The following is a 25,006-nucleotide window of genomic DNA, read 5'->3' on the forward strand; positions in this document are numbered from 1 at the left end:
TATAACTACTGTCATCATCATAATTTTCCTCCTATTCATTATTGATATATTAATAATAGCAATAATAATAATAAAGCAATAAGTCCAATACTTGTTATTATTATTATTATTATTACTATTATTGGTAGTAGTAGTAGTAGTAGTAACAGTAGTAGTAATAGTAGTAGTAGTAACAGTAGTAGTACTAGCAGTAGCAGTAGCAGCCGGAGTAGCAGTAGTAGTAGTATAGGTAGTAGTAGTAGTAGTAGTAGTAGTATAGGTAGTAGTAGTAGTATAGGTAGTAGTAGTGTGGTTGGTGATGTGGTGGTGTGGATTGAGGTGGTGGTTAATTGGTATGAATTGGTGGTGGTGATCAATTAATTGAATTGTGGTGGTGGTGGTCAGTGGTGGTGAGAGGTGGTGGTATGGTGGTGGTGGTGGTGGTGGTGTGGGTGGTGGTGGTGGGGTATGGAATTGGTATTGATGGTGGTGGTATGGGTGGTAGTGATGGTATGGGCGGTGGTGGTGGTGGTATGGGTGGTGGTGGTGGTGGTATGGTGGTAGTAGTGGTAGTGGTGTGGGTGGTAGTGGTTGTATGGGTGGTAGTGGTGGTGGGGTATGGAGGTGGTAGTGGTAGTGGTATGGGCGGTGGTGGTGGTGAGTGGTATGGGTGGTGGTTGTGGTGGTGTGGGTGGTGATGGTGGTGTAGTTGGTGGTGGTGGTATGGGTGGTGGTGGTGGTGGTGGTGTGGGTGGTGGTGGTATGGGTGTTGATACAGGTATGGAGTTGGTGATGGTGGTGGTGAGTTGATGGTATGTGTGGTGATGGTGTGTGGAGTATGGAGTTGGTGGTGGTGGTATTGATGGTTGGTGAAATTTATGTGTATTATTGGTGGTGGTGTGGGTAATTGGTGGTGATGATGGTGGATGGTGAGTGGTGTTGTGGATGGTAGTGGTGGTGGTGTTGGTGGTATGGGTGGTGGTGGTGGTGGTGAGTGGTGGTGGTGGTGTGGGTGGTGGTGGTGATGATCCAGTGGTGGTGGTATGGGTGGTAGTGGTGGTAGTGGTGGTGGTGGTGGGTGGTAGTGGTGTTATGGGTGGTAGTGTGGTAGTAGTATGGGTGGTGGTGGTGGTGATTGATTGTGGTGTGGTTGTGATTGATGGTGTGGGTCGGTGGTGGTGGGTAATTGGTGGTGGTTGTGGGTGGTGAGGTGGTGGTCGGTGGTGGTGGTGGTGTGGTTGATTGATGGTGGTTGTCGTTAATTGGTAATTGATGAGAGGTGGTGGTGTGAATTGATGGTTGTGGTGGTGTGGGTGGTGGTGGTGGTGGTGGTGTGGGTGTTGGTTGTTGATGGTATGGGTGGTGGTGGTGGTGGTATGGGTGGTGGTGGTGGTATGGTCAAATGGTTGTGGTGGTGGTGTGGGTGGTGGTGGTGGTAGTGGTGGTGGTGTGAATTGAGGTGGTGGTGGTGGTGAGGTGGTGGTGTGGGTGGTAGTAGTGGTATGGTGGTGGTGGTGGTGGTGGTATGGGTGAAATGGTTGTGGTGGTGGTGTGGTGGTGGTGGTAGTGGTGGTGCCGGTGGTGGTTGTGAAGTGAGTATGGGTGGTAGTGGTGGTAGTGGTATGGGTTGGTGGTGGTGGTGGTGGTGATTGATGGTGTAAGATTGATGGTTGTGGTGGTGGTGGTGGTGGTGTGGTTGGTGTGGTGGTGTGGGTGGTGGTTGTTGGTGGTGTGGATTGGTGATTGGTGAAATTGATTGGTGGTGTGGATTGGTGATTAATTGGTGATTGGTGGTGATGGTGGTGGTGTGGTCAGTCGGTTGTTGGTGGTGGTGGTGGTGGGTCGTGGTTGGTGGGGTGGGGTGGGGTGTGGTTGATTGATTGTTGATTGGTGGTGGTCAGTGGTGGGGTGGGGTGGTGTGGTTGGTGGTGGTGGTCAGTGATTGGTGGTGGTGTGGTTGGTGGTGGTGGTGGTGGTGGTGGTGGTGGTGTGGTTGGTGGTGGTGGTGGTGGTGGTGGTGGCATGGTTGGTGGTGGTGGTGGTGGTGATGTGTGGGTGGTGTGGTGGTGGTATGGGTGGTGGTGGTGGTGGTATGGGTCAATTGATGATGGTGGTGGTATGGGTGGTGGTGGTGGTCATGAATTGGTGGTGGTGGTGGTATGGGTGGTGGTGATTGGTTGTGGGTTGTTAATTGGTGGTGGTGGTATGGGTTGGTGATGATGTTATGGGTGGTGGTGATGGTATGAATTGGTGGTGGTGTTGGGTGGTGGTGGTGGTAATTGGCCGTGGTGCGGGTGGTAGTGGTGGTAGTATTAGTGGTAGTGGTGGTAATGGTGGTAGTGGTAGTGATGATGGTACAGATTGGTGATGGTAGTAGTAATAGTAGTATAGGTAGTAGTAGTAGTAGTAATAGTAGTAGTATAGGTAGTAGTAACACGAGGCGTGCGGTTTCATACTCCCACTCAAAAGTCCCTCACACCGCCCCTTTAGTTATATTTAGTTGAATTGAATGGTTCTCCCCAATAGCTTTTTTTGTGATCTTGACACACACCCCCCCTGGCTTATCATTGGTTTATTCATTACATTTTTTCGGAGGCGGTCTCTAAGAACTCACTCCCATTCAGTGTTACAATTTTCGCCAGTTGTATGCACATGGATCTTAACGTCAAGACCGTGAAGATGGATTTATTTATCCGTACCGCGTAGCGCAGAAGAGGTGAAAACTATTCTAGATGAGGTTAAGAGTTGTTTGAAAAGGTTAAATGAATGTTCTACGGACAATGTGGGCTAAATTATTCATGGATATACGACGTGATATACTAACACTTACGGTGCTGTGAAAAATTAATGTGATATAACTAAATTTATGGCATTCAAATGCTATGTATATATGAAATAACTGGAAAAAAAACATTAATAAATAATAGAAGCGTTTCTCTTACGAGTAGTAAATTCTTTATTGCAGCATATGATTATTTACGAAAAAATCTTAAGGCTCTGGTAAATTTTCTCGGAAAAGGTATATTTCAATTAAAAATTCAAACGTGCTTTTTTTTCCCGTGCTAATAAAAGTGCGAAGAACATCTTAGAAAAATAACATAAATGTGTTTTAAATACACGAACTTTGAAAAATTTGAAAATGTCCCCTGAAAATTTTAAAGCTTCACGTACCCTGTTGTGTCTACTTTTTACATTTCCGGTTATGGATTAGTAATGACAATAATAATAATTTAAAAAAAAACATTTTGCCAGAATGAGCGCATGAAAAATAATAACATTTATTTTCTTGTTATGAAGCAGTGCATTAGTATAAACCCTTGCAGTAATAAAAGAATCTTACAGTTTTACTATGAATTTTTAAATACCTAGTGTAAATAATTCATATGATTCATAAAAGTAAACTTTTTTTTTCGATCTTGCAAGCATTAGTGTAGCAAATGATATATTGGAAAATGAGGAAGAGGAAAAATAATGCAAAACAAAATATAGAGCTAATGTACTTAACATCAATTAGTGTCGCTTCCCATTTCTCTTGGGATTCGTGCAGCATACTTAAATTAAGAGCAAATAAACGTAAGAGATAAAGAAAGCAAAATTTTCTTAACAGATGTCTAAAAACTCTTTTAGAACCGAAACTTGAATCTAATGGATTTCTAAGAGATTTTTAATCCAAAAGCCTGCAGAAGCTGAATGCCAGATATTCAGTTTTTGGAAACTAAGATTATGTTTCAATAAAAATATTTCTTGGTTTTGTAGTTGTTAACCTTTTTTGTACTAGAATGTTTTCCTTTTATTTTAGATAAGCCGTTTAACTATAACTGGCTTTAACAAATATTAAAAATAAAAATAAAACCATTTGGTACAGTATGTTGTGTTACATAATAATTTTTACGCGTTTAAAAGTTTAGTACACAGAAAATCATGTTCTATTACAATTTTTTTTACGAAACCAAACGTCCCTCTACAGTATTCTGCAACTCTGACTATAAAAAATCTTTTTTTTTTTTTTTACAATTGCTTTATCTGTCATAAGCAAGACCGAAGATAGGTCATATCAGCATGCAGTGTAAAAAAAGCTGCAGTTCTATTAGAAATCCGAAGGAAATAAGACTTTCATAAAGATTTCTATTAAAATATAAAAATGTTTTTTCAGTAACACAGTCAAGTTGTTTCGATACTAAAACAGTTTCCTAGTGATTTTTTAGTTACATTGAATTTTTCTTTGTATATAGGGTAATTGGAAACTAGAGGAACGGTCCTTAAGGGAAGGGATGGTTTCTAAGCGGGGTAGTATTAGCTTTATGTGGAGAGTACGGCAGATCGACCAAACTCTGGAGGGACCGGTCTTTGCTCTCTGAGGCCCCGGTCATGAGTATAAAATTTACCAAAATTAAGTGTTTCACAATCTGCAGCACTTCAGAGATTGCTTTATTGCCAGGGAACTCTGAAGTATAAAACCTTGAATTTATCCAGGATTCCAGAAATCCAGGAAAACTTCCAGCTGAAAAGGATATAAGTGAGTCACGACAATCAATACACCGATATATGAACTCTGCAATCTAAGCCATTTTGACCTAGGAAGCTGATCAATATGACCAAGACTTAATTTCTGACAAAGAAAACTGAAGGTGCTCTACATTCATCAAACTACATATTAACGTACAATTGATTGGACATCAGTCTGAATTCAGGACAATAAAAAAAAAGAGAGAAACAGTCGATCTAACCCCAACAGCACAGTAACCTAAACGGAATCCTTCCTCAAAGTCACGTGACGATTATGAAACGAATTGCAAACTCATTAACTGGACACACTAGCTTACGAATATTAGTTCGCTGCAATGTCAAAAATTTACTTTGCACTGGCGTCTTTATAATACCCCAAAATGGGTAGTCACAATTCATTTGTTGCGTGGACGTTGGTGTGATGTCACACGATATCACAAATGTGTCTCTGATGATTCCTGTTCAACGTAACATTTGTAAGGTTTCATCAACTTTGTCACTAAGGCTTTTGACAGGGGTGACTAGCAGGGGTGAAGTTTTTGTGCTGTCAAAATAGGGTTCATGTATTCGTGGAAGTATTCAAATGTTTTAGTACCAGAAGGTTTGATTTTTTCCTATAGGAGATTTCAAAATTTGCATGAATTCCGAAAGCAGGCAGCTGTACCACGATAAGGACAGAGGTACGTTATTTTAATAGCATAATCATATATTCTGACTTTGGTTCTTGGGAATTTGTTTGAAATTCGAGCTGTACTAATTAAAACGGTTTATCTATTAAATATTCCGAACGATTAAACGTAATGTATTCACCAAAATGTACTGTTTTGGCTAAGAAATGGTGGTAGAGGGGTAAAAAAATTGCACTGTGAAAAGAAATCTACCCCTGTCTAGCGTTCAATATCATTCCCTTGTACTACTAATATACTTGTTTCAACACATAAACAATACTGTTCTCTTTTTTTTTTTTGCAGAAGATAATTTTTACACCATATTTAAAAAAATTCTTATAAATAATTAATTATTTCAAGGTGGATTTCGATAGTTATTACTACATTTTGGTTCAATTAATGGTTTTTTCTGGTCCATTAAGTGGTTAATCTGGAGTGGAGGGGCACAAAAAAATTGCACTGTGAAAAAAAAATATCTACCCCTGTCTAGCTTTCAATATCAATCACTCGTACTACTAATATACTTGTTACAACACATAAAAAATACTTTTTTTTTGCAGAAAATAATGTTTACAACATATTTTAAAGAAATTCTTCTAAAGAACTAATTAATTATTTAGAGATGAATTTTGATCGTTATTATTACATGCTTGTTCAAAAAATGGTTTTTCGGATCAATAATTGATAAACTACAATATTAGCAATTTAAAAAGGTAAAAATAAAGAAATAAAGATAAAACTAATAATATTGGTTGCATGATCTTGGGAGTTTTAGGAGCCCAATCTTGGAGTTTGTGTAAACCGTTCATGTAGTATTCTCACTCAAATAAACGCTATTCAGTGACAGAAAGAAGTTATCAGTTGCGTTGCCATTTATATCACTGAGTGCTATGGGCTGTCAATAAATGATGTCACGCAGAGAGGGGAAGAGGGTTCATTAAATTGCATTTTTTTCTGAAGAATAGCGAGACATGTGACTAAGAGGGGGAGAGGTAAAGTAAAGTGAAACTTTGTGAGGAAGGGGGAAGGGCGCTCATGAATGTTGAAACAAAGTGTAACATAATTTATGGACACCTTTAGGAAATTGAATGACTATTCTTCAGTTACCCAACTGATATAAACTGGTGGACTCCAGAACGCATTACCGATAAGCCTTGAATTGTTTTTTAACAAACGGAAGGAAACTTCCTGTTAAAAAAATAGCATTCAGTTGAAATAAAAAAACAACATTCGTTGTTTGTAATTTTCATTAATATTCCATGTCAGAAAAAAAAAACTTGTGCGATTTGTATGTGTTTTGAGAGATGCATCTTGATATGAGCTGTGCCTATTCGAGAAAAAATGGGCATTACGCATTTTAGGGTACTACAAAACGAAATAATAAGGTTGAAGTAAGGAAACAAACACCTAATACCTTATAGTTACTATTCAGATGTTAGGTTTTGGCCATTAATGGAATCACGGCAATTTAAATTAACGCACACTAAGTCGAAAATCGCATTTTATAAAAGAAAACTGTCGAACTGTATACGACAGTGGTGGATACAAGGGGAGGGCCATTGGGGTCATGACTAACGCACCTTCCCTAACACGACGACCATAAAATCCATTCACATTGTGTTCAAACACTTAATGACTAAAATGTAAACAATTCAGTATGTTTTTTACAATTTCGTAATTATTTTAAAAGTTAATATTTAGTATAAGTAGTACAAGTAGTAAGAAGTACTGCCTATGTTAATTGTTTATACAAATGATTAGTAAAGTTTATGTCCTATTAGGTGCGGTATTCCTAGCCAATTTAGTGTGTATCATTGACACTCAATCAGTTTCAGAAATTATATGCATCCCAAACCGAAGATTTATTTAAGGTCCTTTACAAGCATGACCCCCGCCCCAAGGGCGCCCATATAAGGGGGCAAGGGGGGCTCGAGTCCTCCCTTTGAAATTAGAACTTCCTTGCTTTTAGTACTTTTTTCTTTGCAAAAATGTAAAATCATTTCTTCTCCAGCCATTAATGAATAAGTTATTAAAAATGTCAAATTTTAATGATTATAATCTGTCCTGAAATCAGAGCCATCCCTTGCAACTTTGCATATGGGCGCCCATGCGCCCGCCTCCCTCCCTTAAGATGGTAGTCTACATCCGTCCTTAGTACACGATACCGTTCGGGAATGCTTTGAGGTAATTTGATTAATGTTAATATTTTGACAAAATGAAACTAGTATGTTGTGGCCATCACGAAACTTTCTTCTATATTTTTCCTTTCTCTGATCCCTCCCCATGCTTGACGAGGAAGCAATATTCCTAACAGAAACAAAATTACACATGCAAAAACTTGACGACCATCCCAATGTCTGAATTATTGCAAAAACAAAACAAAGAGCGAAAATTGAAAGTTACTTTAAAAGCCTTACTTGAACTAATTACAAATATTTTATTTATTAACAAACATAAGATGGAAACAGTTAAAAATTTTAAATCATTGAGATAATATTTCCGATCATTTCCATACAATTAAAATCACGAGAAATACGCAGACGACAATCTATTACGATTTATCTTTCTTATTGTTGCATTAATAAAACTATTTTTATTCAAAAAAAAAATCAACACCTCATGGAGCGATTGGAGTCAAAATTGAACCAAAGCCTGTTTACGTATGGATTCACATATATTCCAAATTTCAACCAGAACGTAGCATTACTTCTTGAGATAGGGCACTCACAATGGAAAAAAAAGAACGGGCGATTGCGCTACCCCCTTTTTAGCTGTTGACACCAAAATAAAATCAGCTCTTATACCCACTAAGGGCTACTTGTCAAAATTTTTTTGTTTGATTCCGTTCGTTATTTCTTGAGATACAGCAGTCACAATTGACGAAAAAAAACGTTCTATAGCTCCACCCCCCTTTGAGTTATTGACACCAAAATTGAATCAGCACCTGCTCCTGTTAATGGCAACATATGGACCAAATTTTGTTTGATTCCGCCAGTTACTTCCTGAGGAATAGCAAGCACGCGTAACTCAAAAAACGTCCCATTGCTCCACCCCCCTTGGAGGAATTCGCGCCAAAAACCAATGGGCACAAGTTCACATACGGTCACATATGTGTACCAAATTTCGTTCGATTTCATGCGGTAGTTTTTGCTGTAGAGCGGCCACAAAAAACTGGTCACACACAGACGTGACACACATACATACACACAAACATACATACATACACACACACACAGACAGACAGACTTTTTCCAAAAATAGTCGAAATGAACTCAGCACACCTCAAAACGTTCGAATCCGTCAAAATTCGAAATTCGAAAATTTGCACGAATCCAATACTTTCTTCTATATATTAGATATAGAAGAAAGTAAAAAACAGAATATACCAAGGGAAAGTACATATATTTATTAGCGCTACAACGTTATTATAACCTAATCAGAAAAGAGAGGAAAAATTAACCTTGGCGTATATTGAGGATATCTTAATCTTGCCGGTTAAAAATAAGGCAGCATTTTTTTCATGTTTATATACATACACGTACACACTGTTATTTAATAAGGTAAAATATAAAATATTAATTATAATTTAAAAATGCTATGCATCATAAGATTGCACTAAATGCAGCTCCATCTTTTATGGCTAATCTAACTGCCATAAATGGCATTTTAAAGCTTTTATAAAGATTAGCATTTGACGTGAATCACCGGCAAAACGTTATCCACAAAGATTTATTTAATCATTTTTATCGAGTAGTCAGATGAAATATGATTTATTATTGCATGCGTATGTTTTCGCTTTTTAAACTAATGGCTTTTTGGCACTTTAAGTAAATGAATTTAGGTAATATTATTCAGAAATATTGGTTCTTGAAGGCCTTGTGCTTTCAATGACTAATGAGTTTTATTCTTTACTTAAAAAGAAGTTAATATAAAAATAGATGAAAATGACTGTGAAATGAATATACGATGCAGAAAACTTACATCTAGTCGAGGGAAAAGTCATCTAAAACGTATGAATTTAATATTAAAAGAAATCGGGCAAACGTCATTTGAATTAAAATATACATATTTGCATAGAAACGACATTAAGATCTACAAAGTAAGCACCAGAGTTAAAAGCGTAAAATAGAATATAAATATGATACGGTTTTTTTTTCTTTGGGGGGGGGGGAGGGGGTTCAAGAAAACCTTTCTATTAATGCATAAAGTACTGTTCTGACGGATGAAAATTTGCCTGTAGTTGAATAACAAGATAAATACCAAAAGCATTCATAAAGTCTGAACATATGAGGCAGTGAGAAGCAAAGGGATATAAGTGGTAAAATTAAAAATTTGCAGATAACCAGTACACATGGTAGGTGAACTATCCTCTGTCTTGGGGCAAGAGATAGTACTAGTAGCCCTGGTAGTTGCTGCTATACAGCATGATTTAGAAAAAAAAATTCAATGAAAGCCTACCTAGGATCTGAAGTTTAAACGCGTTTTAGCGCGTACAGCTAAATTGCATGTACACCAACACTTGTTTTTTATTGACCTTCTGTGTGTTTTACATAAGAATTTGTTTATTGTTTACTAATGAATAGGCACCAAGAGTCAAGAACATTCCTCGAGTATTTAAAATCGTCAGTTTTAGAGTAAAGAGGAAAATTAAATTTACGAAATACTAGTTATCAAATAATCTATGATAGATTAAGCAAAAAAAAAAAAAAAACAATTTCAGCTGCTTTGCGTTAAAAAAAAAGTGTTCCAAGTTTCTTCTTTATTTTCAATGGTTCTTGACAAATTTTAATATACAAAATACTAATAAAAAAAAATAAGCCAAATTCAAACATTGCAGAATAAAATCAACACTAATTTTCCAAATTGTTTAATTTTTAAGGGATGTAAGTGACAAAATTCAAATTTGGAGGTAACCACAAATGGTAATTGAACCTCTCCTCTGTTTAAGTTCAAGATCTAGTACTTGTAGCACTGGTTAATGCTGCTACACAGCATAATATAAAAACCTAGCCTACCTAGAATGTTATCTTTAAACATGTTTTACTCAAAACTTGAAAATGTCCACTTACATCTCTTTGCTTCCCACTGTCCCATGTGTTCATCTAACAACCAATAAAAGTGTCAGGAATTCAGTAAGTAAGACCAATAAGGAATGACGAACTAAAATTACAAAAATTAAGTATTAAAGCCAATTTTAACCATCAAAATAAGCAAAATGCGAAGGCGACCTGTTCCAAACGTAATGCAAGGAAAAAGGGGAAACTAAGAATTAATAATACTGGGATTGTTTCCTTCATTCAAAAGTACTACTTTTAGTCACTAAAGTGGACAGAATGAGCAAAAAAAAAAACTTTCATTTTCCCAACATTTACTCGCAAGTGATGAACTTTGAAGCACATTCCACTGGCGCATTGAATGTTTAAGTTTGCTGTCTACTGCGCTTACTTGATATAACAGAAACAGCTATGTTTTTAAGTACAGAAGCAGTGATATGATCTGCAGTTTGGAGATTTTTTGTATCTACTTGTTTTACAGCATCGGTCTTTTTTGCAGGGCTACAGTAATTTATATAACATAAACAATGGTCTAATTTGTAGTTGTGGAGATTTCTCGTGTTTACTTCTCTTACATTTCAGGTTTTCTCGATTTTTTTATAGTGCTAATATACTTTACACTGTACTTTACAAGGTACCGTCACCGTTACGTATGTGTTGAAAATTGTACCTTGCAGGCTATTATATCATCTGGGATAACGTAAAGTATGTGTTTTCTCGGTGAAAATTCGATTTTAAGCTAGGTTAATGCAGATGATTAAAAAAAAAAAAAAAAAAAAAAAACGAGAATTACGTTCAATAAGCGTGCATTATGAGGTGGGCGCAGCATCGTATCCAACATAAATTCGGGGTTAAATAAAAAGAAAACGTAGGCCGAAAGTTGAGTGAAACATTTTCCGTGATTGCAAAACTTCCTTTACATCGTACAAAGAGGTTAAAAGAGGAGATCTACCTTACTCTAGGCCCTTATTCAGCAGCAAAGAAAGCGTATCTAACAGCTCAGCGAAGGAAAAAGACTGCGGGTTTAACGAGTAGAAGTTTCTTTTTTTCTGCAGCATACTTTCGTTTTAAGTCTTTTCTCTTCGCGTTTATGCAATTTTCTAGAAAGCACAACTACATTCAAGCTTTGAAACAACTGAACGCTACAATACTGAGGATGCTTGAAAAGTAGTTTGCAAATATTTTAATGCTACTAAGAAAACGCATTTTGCCCGGAAATTACTGTGTTACTCGACAAAATACAATAAAAAAATAAAATGACATTTTAGTAGTTTTTTTTTCTGCGTCTATTACAGTTTAGACCGTTTCGCAAATCACGTATTTTAAGTTTAAATAAAACAAAAACGCATTAAAATCATTATTTTGTTTTAGAACTAAATATATAAAGGACGTTTTTCAAGTAATAACGCAACAGTATTCTTATGTGCCGGGACATGTATTTCTAAGTAACTTTTGTTTTTAGGTGTTGCATAGCTTCGTTTAAAGTTTACCATTTTTTACGAAATAAGAGCAAAAAGTAATTGCAGTTATGGATGCCTGAAAAGAACATTAAACATTGTATGTATGAGAATTTATGATTATTTGTTTTCCTCCCATTATTTTCTAAAGATAATCATGCGAACAATGTCAACCATCACAATCAGATTCAATACTTTTCGTGAGCAGTGAATCTTAAAGTGTAGTTATTGTCCCTGCATGCATAGCGTGTAGTATATGCAAATGAAGATGCCTAATATAATCCTTGCTAAAAGGAGGCAAGAAATGCACAGGTCCGTCATTTGTGCGATCAGGGAGTGTCAACTGACTCCCCTCCCCCCCCCTGGATTTCATAAACATAGTGAAACCAGGCATACTTGTTTGTGAGTAAAACGATAACAACGTGCATAAAGTTCAAATAAAGTATTAAAATAGAGTTAAAAACTCAGCAAACAGCAGTTTCGGGGCTGTCAAATGCAAGCTCCTTCATCAGCGCATAAAAGAAGAACGAAAAGTCCGCACAACGTAGACCGAACGACAAATGAACAAAAATGGAAGGAAGCAAAGTAAATAGACATGGAAACTGGAAACACATGCGTCACAGAACAGCAACGACACCTATAGTGCGGAAAAACGTCACAAACAAAAAAAAGTTTTTAAAGATAAGATTTCCAAGCACTAGGGGATTATTCTAATTTGGTTGTTTTTCCCTTTTTTCCAAGAATCAGTCTTCAAATCGCAAGAATTTTTAAAAAGTTTAATTTTTCGGTTGCATTTTCCCCTGTCAGCAAACTTAAATTTTCGTTACTAAAACACCCGGTTCCGGAACATGACCGATGGGGCACTTATAGTATTTCTTGTCAGTGTCAAATGACATACATAGGACAGACCCGACGTTCTCTTAAATACCGTTCGGTCTACATATTGTGGACTTTTCGTTCTTCTTTTATGCACTGATGAAGGGGCTTGTATTTGACAGCCCCGAAACAGCTGTTTGCTGAGTTTTTAACTCTATTTTATTACTTTATTTGTGCTTTATGCACGTTGTTATCGTTTTACTCATTCCATACTACAAAGTTTTCGACTCTTTTTTTACAATACTTGTTCGTGTTTGGTTTTTTCCCCAATACAATTAAAAAAAAAAAAACGCAAACCTTCCTTATCACCCTCCCTTCACTGAAAATTTTTAAATGACGGATCTGGATGTGAAATTACAGCTAAAACAAACCCAGAAAAGACACAGCTGCACTTGTGTCATTAACCCGGGAGAACTCGCATCGGGCCTCTCAAGCCCGGTCATTACAAAACTACGATGCCAAAAATCACCCCTTCAACGGAAATGAATGAGGTCCACAGTAGCTGCGTTCGAGGTGACTTACATACTGACCACATGATTTTCAGGAATGTACATTCTTACTTTTCCCCAGAAAATTCCGGTTTGGGCCTCAGAGGCCCGGAGCGAGCGCTCACGCTTTTCATTTCAGATTGTGAATGTAAGGGAAGAGGTTGTGAAATGCATCGCTATTTAAGCTACAATGATGAAATGAAGAGGTTGCAGACCTTTTTGGTTGAGGTTTTAACTGAGGAGAACTCCCTTAATGAAGATGATGAAAAAGAAGTTGACGCAGAACAGTAAAGCGATCATCAGTAATGCTCAGAAGAAGATTTAGATTTATGTATCATAAAACTTTCTTAAACCTTACTTTTTAAAACATATTATAGAGGCTGTTTATCAATTTATAATTCAGTGTTGAAAACACATTTTTTTTTTCTATTTTGCAAACTTAATTTACTGAAATAACCACTCCGGGCCTACGGAGCCCCCCGCGAGCGTTCGTGTGACGAAAAGTACCGCGAGTTCTCCCGGGTTAAAAGTACAGTCTGATTATTGTAACAAATTAAGATAAGGCACGATTGTTTTTCATTAGACCACAAGCACACTATTCACTACTGATCTCTCCAATTATATTACTGATCTCTATAACTATATAGGGCATATATTTAGGTTTAAGATAATGTTTAGGATCACAAAGTCGAGAACAGTTGATTTTTAAAGCGCAAAAATAATTATTTACTCATTAAAGTTCGGAAACACCTTATGGCAAAAGTGAAACAAAGAACTCAAATATGAAAACAAAAAACTAAAAGTTTCTTTTTACTGTTACTCCCCTCGAATGCCAAACGCTCAAATAAACTTTACAGCTTTACTATTTCTAAAGCTATAAAATCGATAACCAGTGAAAAAAAAGGACAAATAAAAACATCATAAACATAAATGTTCGCAAACACAGAAAAATGCTGAGCACGTATTTCTACTTTTATTACTTTTAACGCATTCGAGTTTGGTGATAATTTTTCAAAAGAAAAAAGTTCCGGAAACGGTAAACATAAAGTTACTTTAAAAAGCCAAAAGTACTTTGGCTCTGAATTACAGCTCGCTTATTTGAATTATTATATAGCGCTCATTAAATAAATGAAGCACTTTTGCCGTTAGAGGTGGATATGCAGACACAGCAAAAATTGCACACTCAATTCATAAAATGATTAAAAGAAAGTTGCGATTAGTAGCGGTTAATTAAATTTGCTTCTTTTTTCAGACGAGTTTTGCTTTGGAGTTACATTATTCATTTTTGCTGCTTCATTTTTATTTAGACTTGAGACTATATGTCGTTCTTTTTTTATAGGTAAATATATGTGTGCGGTGATTCGTCAAAAAATGACATCTTCATTTTCTATGGCAGTTTTCATGACCAAACTGTCATTTATAAAGGATTTTAAGTTGTAATTAATGTAATTTTACAACTGATATATATATATATATATATATATATATATATATATATATATATATATATATATATATATAGTTGGCTCTCTGTTTAACGACTTTCAAGGGACCACAAAAAATCGTCCTTAATAGAATGCTTTTAACACTACAGTGGGCCGTTTGGTACCGTGAAAAGTCGTCGTTAAATAGAGCGTCGTTAAATAGAGAGCCAACTGTATATATATATATATATATATATATATATATATATATATATATTAGGGTGGTCCTTATTTTTGAAGTTGTAGATATTTTACACGACGCCCCCTCAATTTGTTCCATTATACAAATAAATGATCCATGCAAAATTTTAAGTCAATCCATGAATATTAACACGTGCCCCTAGGGCCCCCTTTTTTTGAGTTTCGATGAAAAAATTGCGGATTTTCTCATTTTTATGTAAAAATATTCCTAGGTTTCATATTTAAAGTAATTTTGAACCTCAATAGCTGTTGCTACTTCCAGACCAACCATTCTCTCACTTTCATTCGGTAAAATTTTAAATATTACATAGGGTACATGTACACCAATGGCCTTGGGACAGGCATACCGCTATTCGCGCTCGTTTCAAACCAAGCGTCAGGTGAACATTTCTTTCCACCAAGATGGATACAAGGGATTTTAAAGGCCACTAATGAATGGCCTAGGCCATTAATGAATGTATTTTGACAACAAAAAATTGCCTCCTCCAGGCTTTGGGAGTGTTGATTTGGAAAATTTTCTGTGTATGTAATAGGTGTGGCAAATAGGGTCACTAGGTTTCCATTCTATAAATATAAGTAATGACAATTATATTTTAATTCGCTGTTCTTTAGTTATATACTTAAATGTTTATGCATTCTTATAATTTAAATTTTGAAAAATCCTCGATTACCCTACCATAAAAATAAACTCTATTTTCCATATCTAAAAAATAAATTTAAAAAAATTCCAGATCGGAATAATGTAAAAATCTATACTTTAAACTGTCTTCTATTTCAGTACATAATCCTTTATTATCATCAAATTCCTCTTGCAATTCACAAGATTTAGAAAACCTAAATGGGTATCTATCCTAACCTGTTGAACCTTTTTTCTATATCTGGTCTACCACAGCGCAAAAAAGCTTGACAACTATTGATATCTGCTCGCATTTCATCAATGTTAGACAAATGCCATATTAGGGACAAAGATGCTGCTCATTTATTAACAGCCTATGTAGATGCAGTAAATTTAAATCCAAGTAACCTTATGATCAATCGTACATCCCTTAAGAGAGCAAGAGAAATTCTTCGAGAGGTAAAATCAGATTTCATGAATTTAAATTTAGATTTTTTAGTTATTCCCTGGGATACAAAGCTACATCCAGATGTAACTGGAAAAAAACGCCGATAGGCTTACCATGATATCTTCAGGTCCCTATGTTGTCAGCTACTCAGAATTTCTGAGATATTTCTTCAGTTGTATATGATATCTTAGATGATTGTCCTTTATTGCTAACTGTTCAAGCTGTAGTGTTTTATACAGCGACTTAAAATACCGTCCGTATAAATTGTGCATGTAATTTTTTTGTAGCAAAAGCTAAACGGTGATGTATTGCATTTGTATTGCTATCATCATGCACTTGAAATCGTACTGCAGAGTGTCTTTAAAGAAGTTCTTGCCTTTCTTAGTTCTAAACTCGATATTCCATTATTTAAGCGCTTCAAAATTCAAAAAGTACACATATCACTTAAATTCTGAAAGAAGAATTTGTTGACTTATTGTTCGTAGAAAGCGGAATTAAGAAATATTACAGAGAATTCTCATAACGTGTAATAATATTTCTTGGTGAAGTTCGCCCTCCTACAGGGATATGTTTTCAGCAACCTGGAGCTTATCTGTGAGCCAGATGGATGGCAAAAGGAATTTATTGATTGAATATTTATGTATTTAGGAAACAATTTAAATTGACCTTACATGAAGAGAATGCCCGTAAATGCTGTTTTACAGTTAAATGTTGTATGAAGATATAGTTTTTCGCAGCAACCCATTCTAGGCCTTTTAAATTAATATAAAGTCTGGTGTCTAAAAAACCTGCAGCGTACAAATGATGACAAACATGCAGCAGAAGCAGTGATTGAAAAATTTATAAATCACTTATGGTACTTAGGGGATGAATTAGTAGCTTTGTCCGTATTGGATGAAGGAATTAACTTTGAAGATAGGAAAAGACTACTTCAAAAAAATGCTTGCTGAATAGGAAGACGTGTCTGATGACTGTATAAAAAATTTCAGATAACAGTAGATGATTTGGAATACATAATAGTCAAGATCTTCCTCTTTATAGAATCAATTACAAGTCAAAAAAACTGTTTGCGAAGTTACGAACACCAAAAGATGTTTTCCTATTTGATCCTGATTCATGGCAAAATGAAGGAAGCTATTTAAAGGGAAGAGATATCGTTAAAATGCTGAAAGTTGTGAATGATACAACTGAAAGAGGAGCACAATTAATCGAAGAATTTCACAATCAATTTACCAAATATGAGTCACAAAAGCAATTTAGTATTTTACAGACAGTCCAAGACTATCGGAAAAAAATGCACACGATTGAGATACATTGAGAAAAGCGTACGATTAAGGTAAGTTTCTAAAGCACTATTTCATTCTTATTCAATGTAAAATCTTTAGACGATATGAAGTAATTAAAAAGATTAATTTTAGTGCTACCTCGCTGTAAAAATATTTTGCAAACATAGGAGAAACGATGTACGGGGTCTGAAGTAAAAACTCGAAGATTTGTGAGAAAATTATCAAAAGTGTTAAAGTTCAACGGCCTAGGGGCACGTGTTATTATTGACCGATCGAGTTCAAATTTTGCACACGTTACTTTTTATTATAGTGTCACAAAACTAGGGGGCGTCACTTGTTCAATTCCGAAAAAAAAATTTCCCATATAAATAAGGACCACCCTAATATATATATATATATATAAAGACATACTCCTTCAATAATCAGAAAATTGATAAAAAACTTAAAAAAAGTATCGATGACCTAAAAAAACAGCTTTATTATAACTACTCTTGATAAAGCGGGTAACAATTTTGCCATCATTTGCAACTTTTTTATAAACTTATGCTACAGAAGGAATATACAAATATTAACGCAGACATAAAAGTCACAGAAGCTGAATTCAGTTTAAAGAAAAGAATACTCGCCTTCGACAAAATTCTAAGTACACAACATCTCAATTTCAATTTTCCTTTCCTTTTTATAACTGTTAAGTTTCATAAATATCCTATAAAATTCAGATTCGTTACTAGTGGAACATACTTCTACAATAATCAAGCAGGTTACATTTTTTTGAAAAACTTAAAAATATGTAATATTTTATATCTAATCTACCAAAATTGCAGAAGAAAAAAAAATTCATAATTTTGAACAATCAGAAAGTTCTGGATTCCGTAAACAGTTGGTATACACGATATTCATAGTATTAATACTTTTGATTTTGAAAATCTTTTCACTAACATTCCACACAATCTCATAATCGACGTTTCAGTTAAGATTTTTGACAAATATGAAAAACACATCAATCTAGATGCAATCTACATCACTCTTGGATAAACCTAGTTGAATTTTGTATTTTTGAGAATTACTTATACAATGGTTCAAATTTCTACAGACAGATTAACGGGATCCCAATGGTATATATTATTCTAGTGCATTTGCCAATATCTTTTTGCATTATTACGAATCTATTTTTTAAATTAACAACAGTATAGAAGCTTTTAGATATATTGTTGACATCATCATTTTTAACAACAATGATTTTCACAATGTATGTACAGAAATTTACCCAAATGAACTACTGCTGAAACTTACAAATAAGGTTGAATCAGTTAATTTCCTAGATCTCCATATTTAACTAAATAATAAAGATCCCATTATAGCTTTGTATGATAAACGTAATGATTTTGATTTAAAAGTATATTCTTTCATTCATTTTCACAGTCGTATTAGTAAAAAAGTGTACAAAGATATAATTACCTCACAAATTACCAGATATCTAGATTGCAGATAGAAAAATCTGCAATAACAAAACAAATCTGAAGACAGCGATTCAAAATTTAACTGTAATCCTAACTGAGAACCAATATCCATAGCATCTTACGGAAAATTTCATTTGCAAGCTTATGGAAGAGAAGAAGCGGTAGGTCATTTTTTGTTCCATGGATTTGATTGTTACATGTTCTTTCTTTTGCTATTGAGTTCCATTGTGAATTTTTCTTTTGTAGTTTTAATTAGTTATGAAATTGTTCGAATTAACTTTCTATAAAGCTTGTATTTTTGGTTTGTAAATGTTCAATTTAATTACTTCTTGTCATACTTATACTCTGGACATTCGGTAACCCCTATTGCTTGTTTTGTGAGGTGTCGGGGACTGGTGCTGCTTTTTTAGACAATTTCGCCAGCAGCACTCACAAAACATCACATGGTTTTTCCCCTACCCTTGGGAAGCAACCCCCTGATGAGGCCACAGGATATTTTAGGATTTTTTCAAATTTTCGTTCTTTCCTGTTTAATTTTATATTGCTATTAAATCTCTCTCTCTCTCTCTCTCTCTCTCTCTATATATATATATATATATATATATATATATATATATATATATATATATACTATCTGATCCCGGCCACACCTTGTTCTTCCAAATAAATTATTTCTAGGATTCAAAAACTGTTGGATAATTTACAGCCTTCGTCAAAATCGCAAACTGTGTCGATCGATTTGTATGATACCAAGTCGCCAGGTCGTATCTCGATGTTTATAAATCGTCAATCTCCACATTTTTTTGCCGTCAAATATGGCTCTTTCTTCCAGCCACGCATGACGCATGTATTGTGCGCGTACGTCATGGTCAATGAGAACATTTTCTCGAATCAACGATAGTGCCAAATTTAGTGAGCAATTTTTTGTATTCAAAATTTTCAAAAACAGTAAATTTTCAATCGTCAACATCTGACAATGGGTCCGAAAATTTGTCAGCAAATGGATCTTGTAGCATTTGGACGTACATGTTTTAGCTTGACCTTTTCAACATTACGATACAGTGGCGAGGATTTTAAGTAAGCTTTAAGGGGAGGGGGGTGGATAGTACATGTCAACACTTTCAAAATCTTGTCACCTTTTATAATGCTCGTTTAATGTCAACCAATACTTAGCCTACCATGTTGTTTATATAAGCAAGTAAATTCTTGCTAATTTGATAAAAATGCAAATACTCGCTCATTTGTACGTTACCGACCTCTATAGAAACCGCAAATGGATATATTATCCCAACTGCTCCAGCTCTTTGATAACGTAGCAGTTACTGCCCATTCTATTGTTCATATTGTTCAACTTTTCATATTTACATATTCTTTTGTGTTTCTTGTTGTTGTTTAGTACACTGTGCTACCTATGAGTGAGACTATATATATATATATATATATATATATATATATATATATATATATATATATATATATATATATATATATATATATATATATATATATATATATATATATATATATATATATGTGTGTGTGTGTGTGTGTGTGTGTATTCGTGTATGTTATGCAGATTTGTACTAGTGGGTGCTTGGTGAATATTAAATCTTTAAAAATTACTACTATTTTGATGTACAGTTTCTAAAGAAGATTCTCTGCAATAATGTCGTCCATACAAACATATTTTCCTCTCAGAAACTTTTATAAATGTAAATAGGAAATATTCCGCAACTAGTTACTAAAAGAAGAGCCGAAATTGCTTGAAAATTTTTATTCCAGAGATCGTTAAATAGTCCTCATTAAGTAAATGGAAAGACTTTTCCCATTAGAGGCCCTTATGGCTTTTGCTAAAAATTTAGTGCTAATGTGAAGATGGGAATGAAAATGACTCTACTGATAGCAAGGCATAATTTCATTTCTGCCATAAAAATATTTGCTACCTTGCTTTTTAGTTTATTTTTGCGGCGTCAGGAGTGATGGGTTTGCTTGTTCATAAGAAAAAGCTATTTAAGTGGTACTGAATAATTCTGATGGTAATTTTAGTTTTCTAAATCTTCTTTGGTGAACAATTTGAATTAGTTAATTTTTCTTACTTTATATGTCCGATAATTTTATATTAACATTAAGCAATTTCTATAGAGTTTTATTTTAAAACTCGTTTTAAATTTTTAGGAAGTCAGAACTATTGATCTGAAATACTGCGTTAAAAGGATGTCAGGCATATAAAAAGTGTTCGGACTTAATATATGTAATTGTATTATATAGGTGCATTTACTTGACAGGCAGCCTGCAACTCAAATTATGTCGTCTACAACAAATAAATGTTGCGAGACACATTTGCATTGATCTCTTCAACAATCATGAGCTTTTGAACCTATGAAAAGAAATTTAGTTTCTCAGGTTATGCGTATTTATGTGAGAAGAAAAATCTTCTGATTCGATGAATGAGGAGAATGTGATTTGATCATGATTTTTTTAAATAGTTTTTTAGTATTTACTTAATTATTAAGAAAGTCAAAGTTCGCATTTAATTTTTATGCTTTTTACAGATGCTGACAAATTAACAAATTATCATCATGCATTGAAAAGGCACAAAGTAAATGAAATACTTTAAAACAGCCTGAAATATTTCAATGAAAAAAATATCATAATGTGTCATAAAGAATCACGATAGAAAGAAAACTTTTATATGTATTTTTTTTTAAATACTAAACTGCCACTTAATCCCTACGTTGCCTCTCACGCACGCTCTCATTCTTTCTGCGCCTAAATTAGGCATATCTCTACTAATTATAAAGCTGAAAGTCTTTCTGTCCGGATGTCTGGATCTCTGTGACGCGTATAGCGCCTAGACCCTTCGACCGATTTTCATGAAGTTTGGCACAAAGTTAGTTTATAGCATGGGAGTGTGCACCTCGAAGCGATTTTTCGAAAATTCAATGTGGTTCTTTTCCATTCCAATTTTAAGAACAAAATTCTCATAAGATGGACGAGTAAATTACGAAGTTATCATAACGTGAAACTGTAACATGGGCACAAGCCAATTGGCGAGATACGAAGTAATCGTAACGTATATCCATAACATGGGTACAAGCCAATTGGCGAGAAAATTAACCATACATTATTTAAATATACAGGCGAACCGAAAGACCTTTTAATTTTTCTATTACGGGCAAAGCCGTGCGGGTACCTCTAGTTGTATCATATAGGTGCATTTACTTGACAGGCATCCTACGGCTCAAATTATTATGTCTACAACAAATAAATATTACGGGACACATTTGCAGTGATCTCTTCAACAATCATAAAACTTAAGAACCAATGAAAATAAAATTGGTTTCTCAGGTTATGGAAGAAGAAACCTATGGAAGAAGAAAAATCTTCTGAAGTACGAAGAATGAGGAGAATGTGATTTGATCATGTTTTTTTATAGTTTGTTTAGTAGTAACTTAATTATCAAGAAAGTCAAAGTTTACATTCAATTTTTATGCTTTATACAGTTGCTGACAAATTTAAAAAAAAAATCATCATGCATTGAAAAAGGCACAGATTAAATGAAATAATTTAAATTAGCCTGCAATATTCCAATGAAAAAAAAAGCGTGTCATAAAGAAACACGATAGAAATGAAACTTTTATATATGTACACACACACACACACATATATATATATATATATATATATATATATATATATATATATATATATATATATATATATATATATATATATATATATATATATATATATATATATATATATCATTGCTAAAAAGCAATAAACATTTTAGTATTTATAAAGTTACTTCTTTTAATAAAATTAAACAAACTTAATTTCAATGCTGAATTTAACTAGTTTGGATAACGCTTTGAACTGATGACCAAAATTGAGTTGTATGCTTGCTTAATTTCAACCTTACAATTATTTTGTTAAATATATTAGCAAAACTAATTTTATGATTACTATTATTTTTCTTGGCAACAATTAACAAACAACTACCTCACTCCCATCCCACAAAAATCTGACGGATCAGAATTTCAAATCCCTAGCGTAATATGTCTCACTTTAATAAGTATATATGTTCATATTTCGAATAAAGTTCCGTTGAATAAAATATTAAACCAGGAAACTTTTAAAGTGTAAATTGCTTGAGAAACATCCACCCAGCACTTTAAACTTTTAAAATTCTTTCCCTTAAAGTGTAGTTGCTAAAGTTTAAACATTGATTTAAAAAGAAACTTCCGTCAGTTTTTCTGCAACTTATATTTACTCGGACAAAACCTTTAATTTCCAAACTATTAATGCATTTTCTAAATTTAAAAACATAAATTCCTTCCTTTCTGGATCTGTAAATATAATTTGAAAGGAAACTATTCATCCGTTCATCAGACAGAATCTATGAATTGAGACACACTTGGCAAAATTGAATATTCGCGGATCTAAAATGAATAAAAAAAAGGGGGCAATGCAGATAAATAATATTTATTTAAACCTTCTAAAAGACGTACACTCCATACATAATTTTGTTGCTCGCAAGGTGACATAAAGATCCCGCCTTGGGATTCCTTTCAATAGCAGGCAGACTGGGAAGAGTTGTAAAAAGATGACAGAACTCAATTGTGTTACTTCCCCGAGATCCGTATGGCGATATTGGATTTGAAACTTCGAAAAAAAAAAGAAAAAAAAACTCGGAGGCGTAGAAAATTTATCTTTGCGATTGTAAGATTCATGTGAGTTAAAACTTCTTCAAATGCCGGCAGCAACAAAAAGAAAGTTTTCCTATTTTGAGAGAATTATTTTCTTGTACCCCCAGTAAAAGGAAATCGAAGAACGAAGCTTTTATCCAACAAAATCGAGAAATACATCCCCTCCCCTTTCTCCCCCTCAAATTCCTGGGTTTTAAAATTTTATGCTTTATGCATCAGGTGCGCTTTGGTATCCAACCTATTATGTATATTTATTGTTGAAAATTTTTTGTTGTAATGCATTAAACGTATTCATACATTTAGAATTTAAACACCATGATATATTTTCTCATTTTAGGGGGATATGTGTATATTTCTTTTACTCGTTTATACTGTCTGACCACGGATTGTATGGAAAGACAAACATCCGTTTTACAGCCGGAAATGAACGAATCTATTATTTTTTAGCGATGCCAACTTTTGCAGAAGCAAATTCTCATTCAAATAAGCGGAATACCCCGGCATCAATTTTTTACTTTTCCCCTCATTCAGATAGATTCGTCTTATCTGGACATTTGAAAATTCCATACAATCCGTGGTTGGACAGTACGTATGAAATGTCTGTGACATAAAAAATTGCAAACATGTGCTTGAGTAACTGTTTTAGGTGCACAGTGCTAAAAAATATATTAGAAAGCAAAGCCGCGACTAAAAATTGGTGTCCCCCTAGTTTCGTCGACACAAAATCTTCTTCCAATGTTTTTCAAATTCAATCATACATTTTGACATATTTAAGGAAGGGGAAAAATCTTAATGTCTCCAAAACTTGGGATAAAATATTAAATCTCTAAATTAACCTCTAAATTAAACAAAATCATTAAAATCAAATCAGTGATCCACGCGCATAGTTTTTTAATATTTCCCCCTCATCCAGATAGACTCGTCTTTACTGGACGTTTGCCAATTCCATATAACGGACTGTATGTTGCTAAGAAGTAACAAATTGTTTTTTGTGTTTCCTTAAGCTAAATACAATGATTATTTTATTTTAAACGCATTTTTTTAAATGAGATATATGAATCGTTTTAAGCGAATCAAAAAATCAACTTTTCTTTCGAAATTGACCATATGTGCCTGCATTAAAAAATGTACTTATCGACAATATATTTTAAGTTCCACTTTGATTTTTGTAGCCAAAGTTTTCGTCAAATTGGTAAACTATCAACAGACTACGAACTTGGTGATTTATTACCAAGGGGTAGCCGAATGATTACATTACTTAAGTTTGAATTTAAATCCTCACTGATTTGCATGCAATGACACAGAGAAGAAGGCATTCTGGAACATCCGATCGCAACTTAAAGGAGAGATTTACAAGTAGACCCTTTTCATACCCTACAAACACGAACTTTTAACTCCTACTATACATTATTTTGGAATTATGTTTAATACGTTGATACAGATTTCACAGGCATACCTAATTACTAACAGTATGAAGGGGAAATAGATACTCCAGAGGTCTATATGTTTAAGGATAAACGTACAAACGCACCGAAAATAATGCTCGACATGCACTGTAAAAACGATTCAGAAACGTTCCTGGAAAATAATCAGCTGAGGTGCCCAATTTCGGCCAGTAACGTATCTCGCAAAAACCGGGAACGTTTTTCGCTAAAATTCAGTAACCTTCCTGAAAAATCCATAAATATTCTCGTTTAAAGCCAGTCGTGTCTCTGGAACATCAGATTAATCTTAGGTAGAGATAACATAACAGCTTGTCACCTTCCCGGTTTAT

The 25,006-nt window shown here is 34.5% G+C and overlaps 1 protein-coding gene across 1 annotated transcript; it reads left to right on the top strand.

Moving 5' to 3' along the window:
- Positions 1–404: 404 nt before the first annotated feature.
- Positions 405–789, top strand: LOC129221039 (uncharacterized). Its single transcript, XM_054855475.1, has 2 exons — positions 405–539; positions 586–789. Exons 1-2 carry the CDS (start codon positions 405–407, stop codon positions 787–789), a joined length of 339 nt encoding a protein of 112 aa, XP_054711450.1.
- Positions 790–25,006: the final 24,217 nt, after the last annotated feature.

This window comes from Uloborus diversus, chromosome 4, assembly GCF_026930045.1.
Source record: "Uloborus diversus isolate 005 chromosome 4, Udiv.v.3.1, whole genome shotgun sequence".
NCBI lineage: Eukaryota > Metazoa > Arthropoda > Arachnida > Araneae > Uloboridae > Uloborus > Uloborus diversus.

Coding starts and splice junctions, on each gene's coding strand:
- LOC129221039 (XM_054855475.1), top strand. CDS start 405: ATGGTGGTGGTGGTGGTGGTGGTGTGGGTGGTGGTGGTGGGGTATGGA. Junction 540..585: donor GTGGTGGTGGTGGTATGGTG/GTAGTAGTGGTA, acceptor TATGGGTGGTAG/TGGTGGTGGGGTATGGAGGT.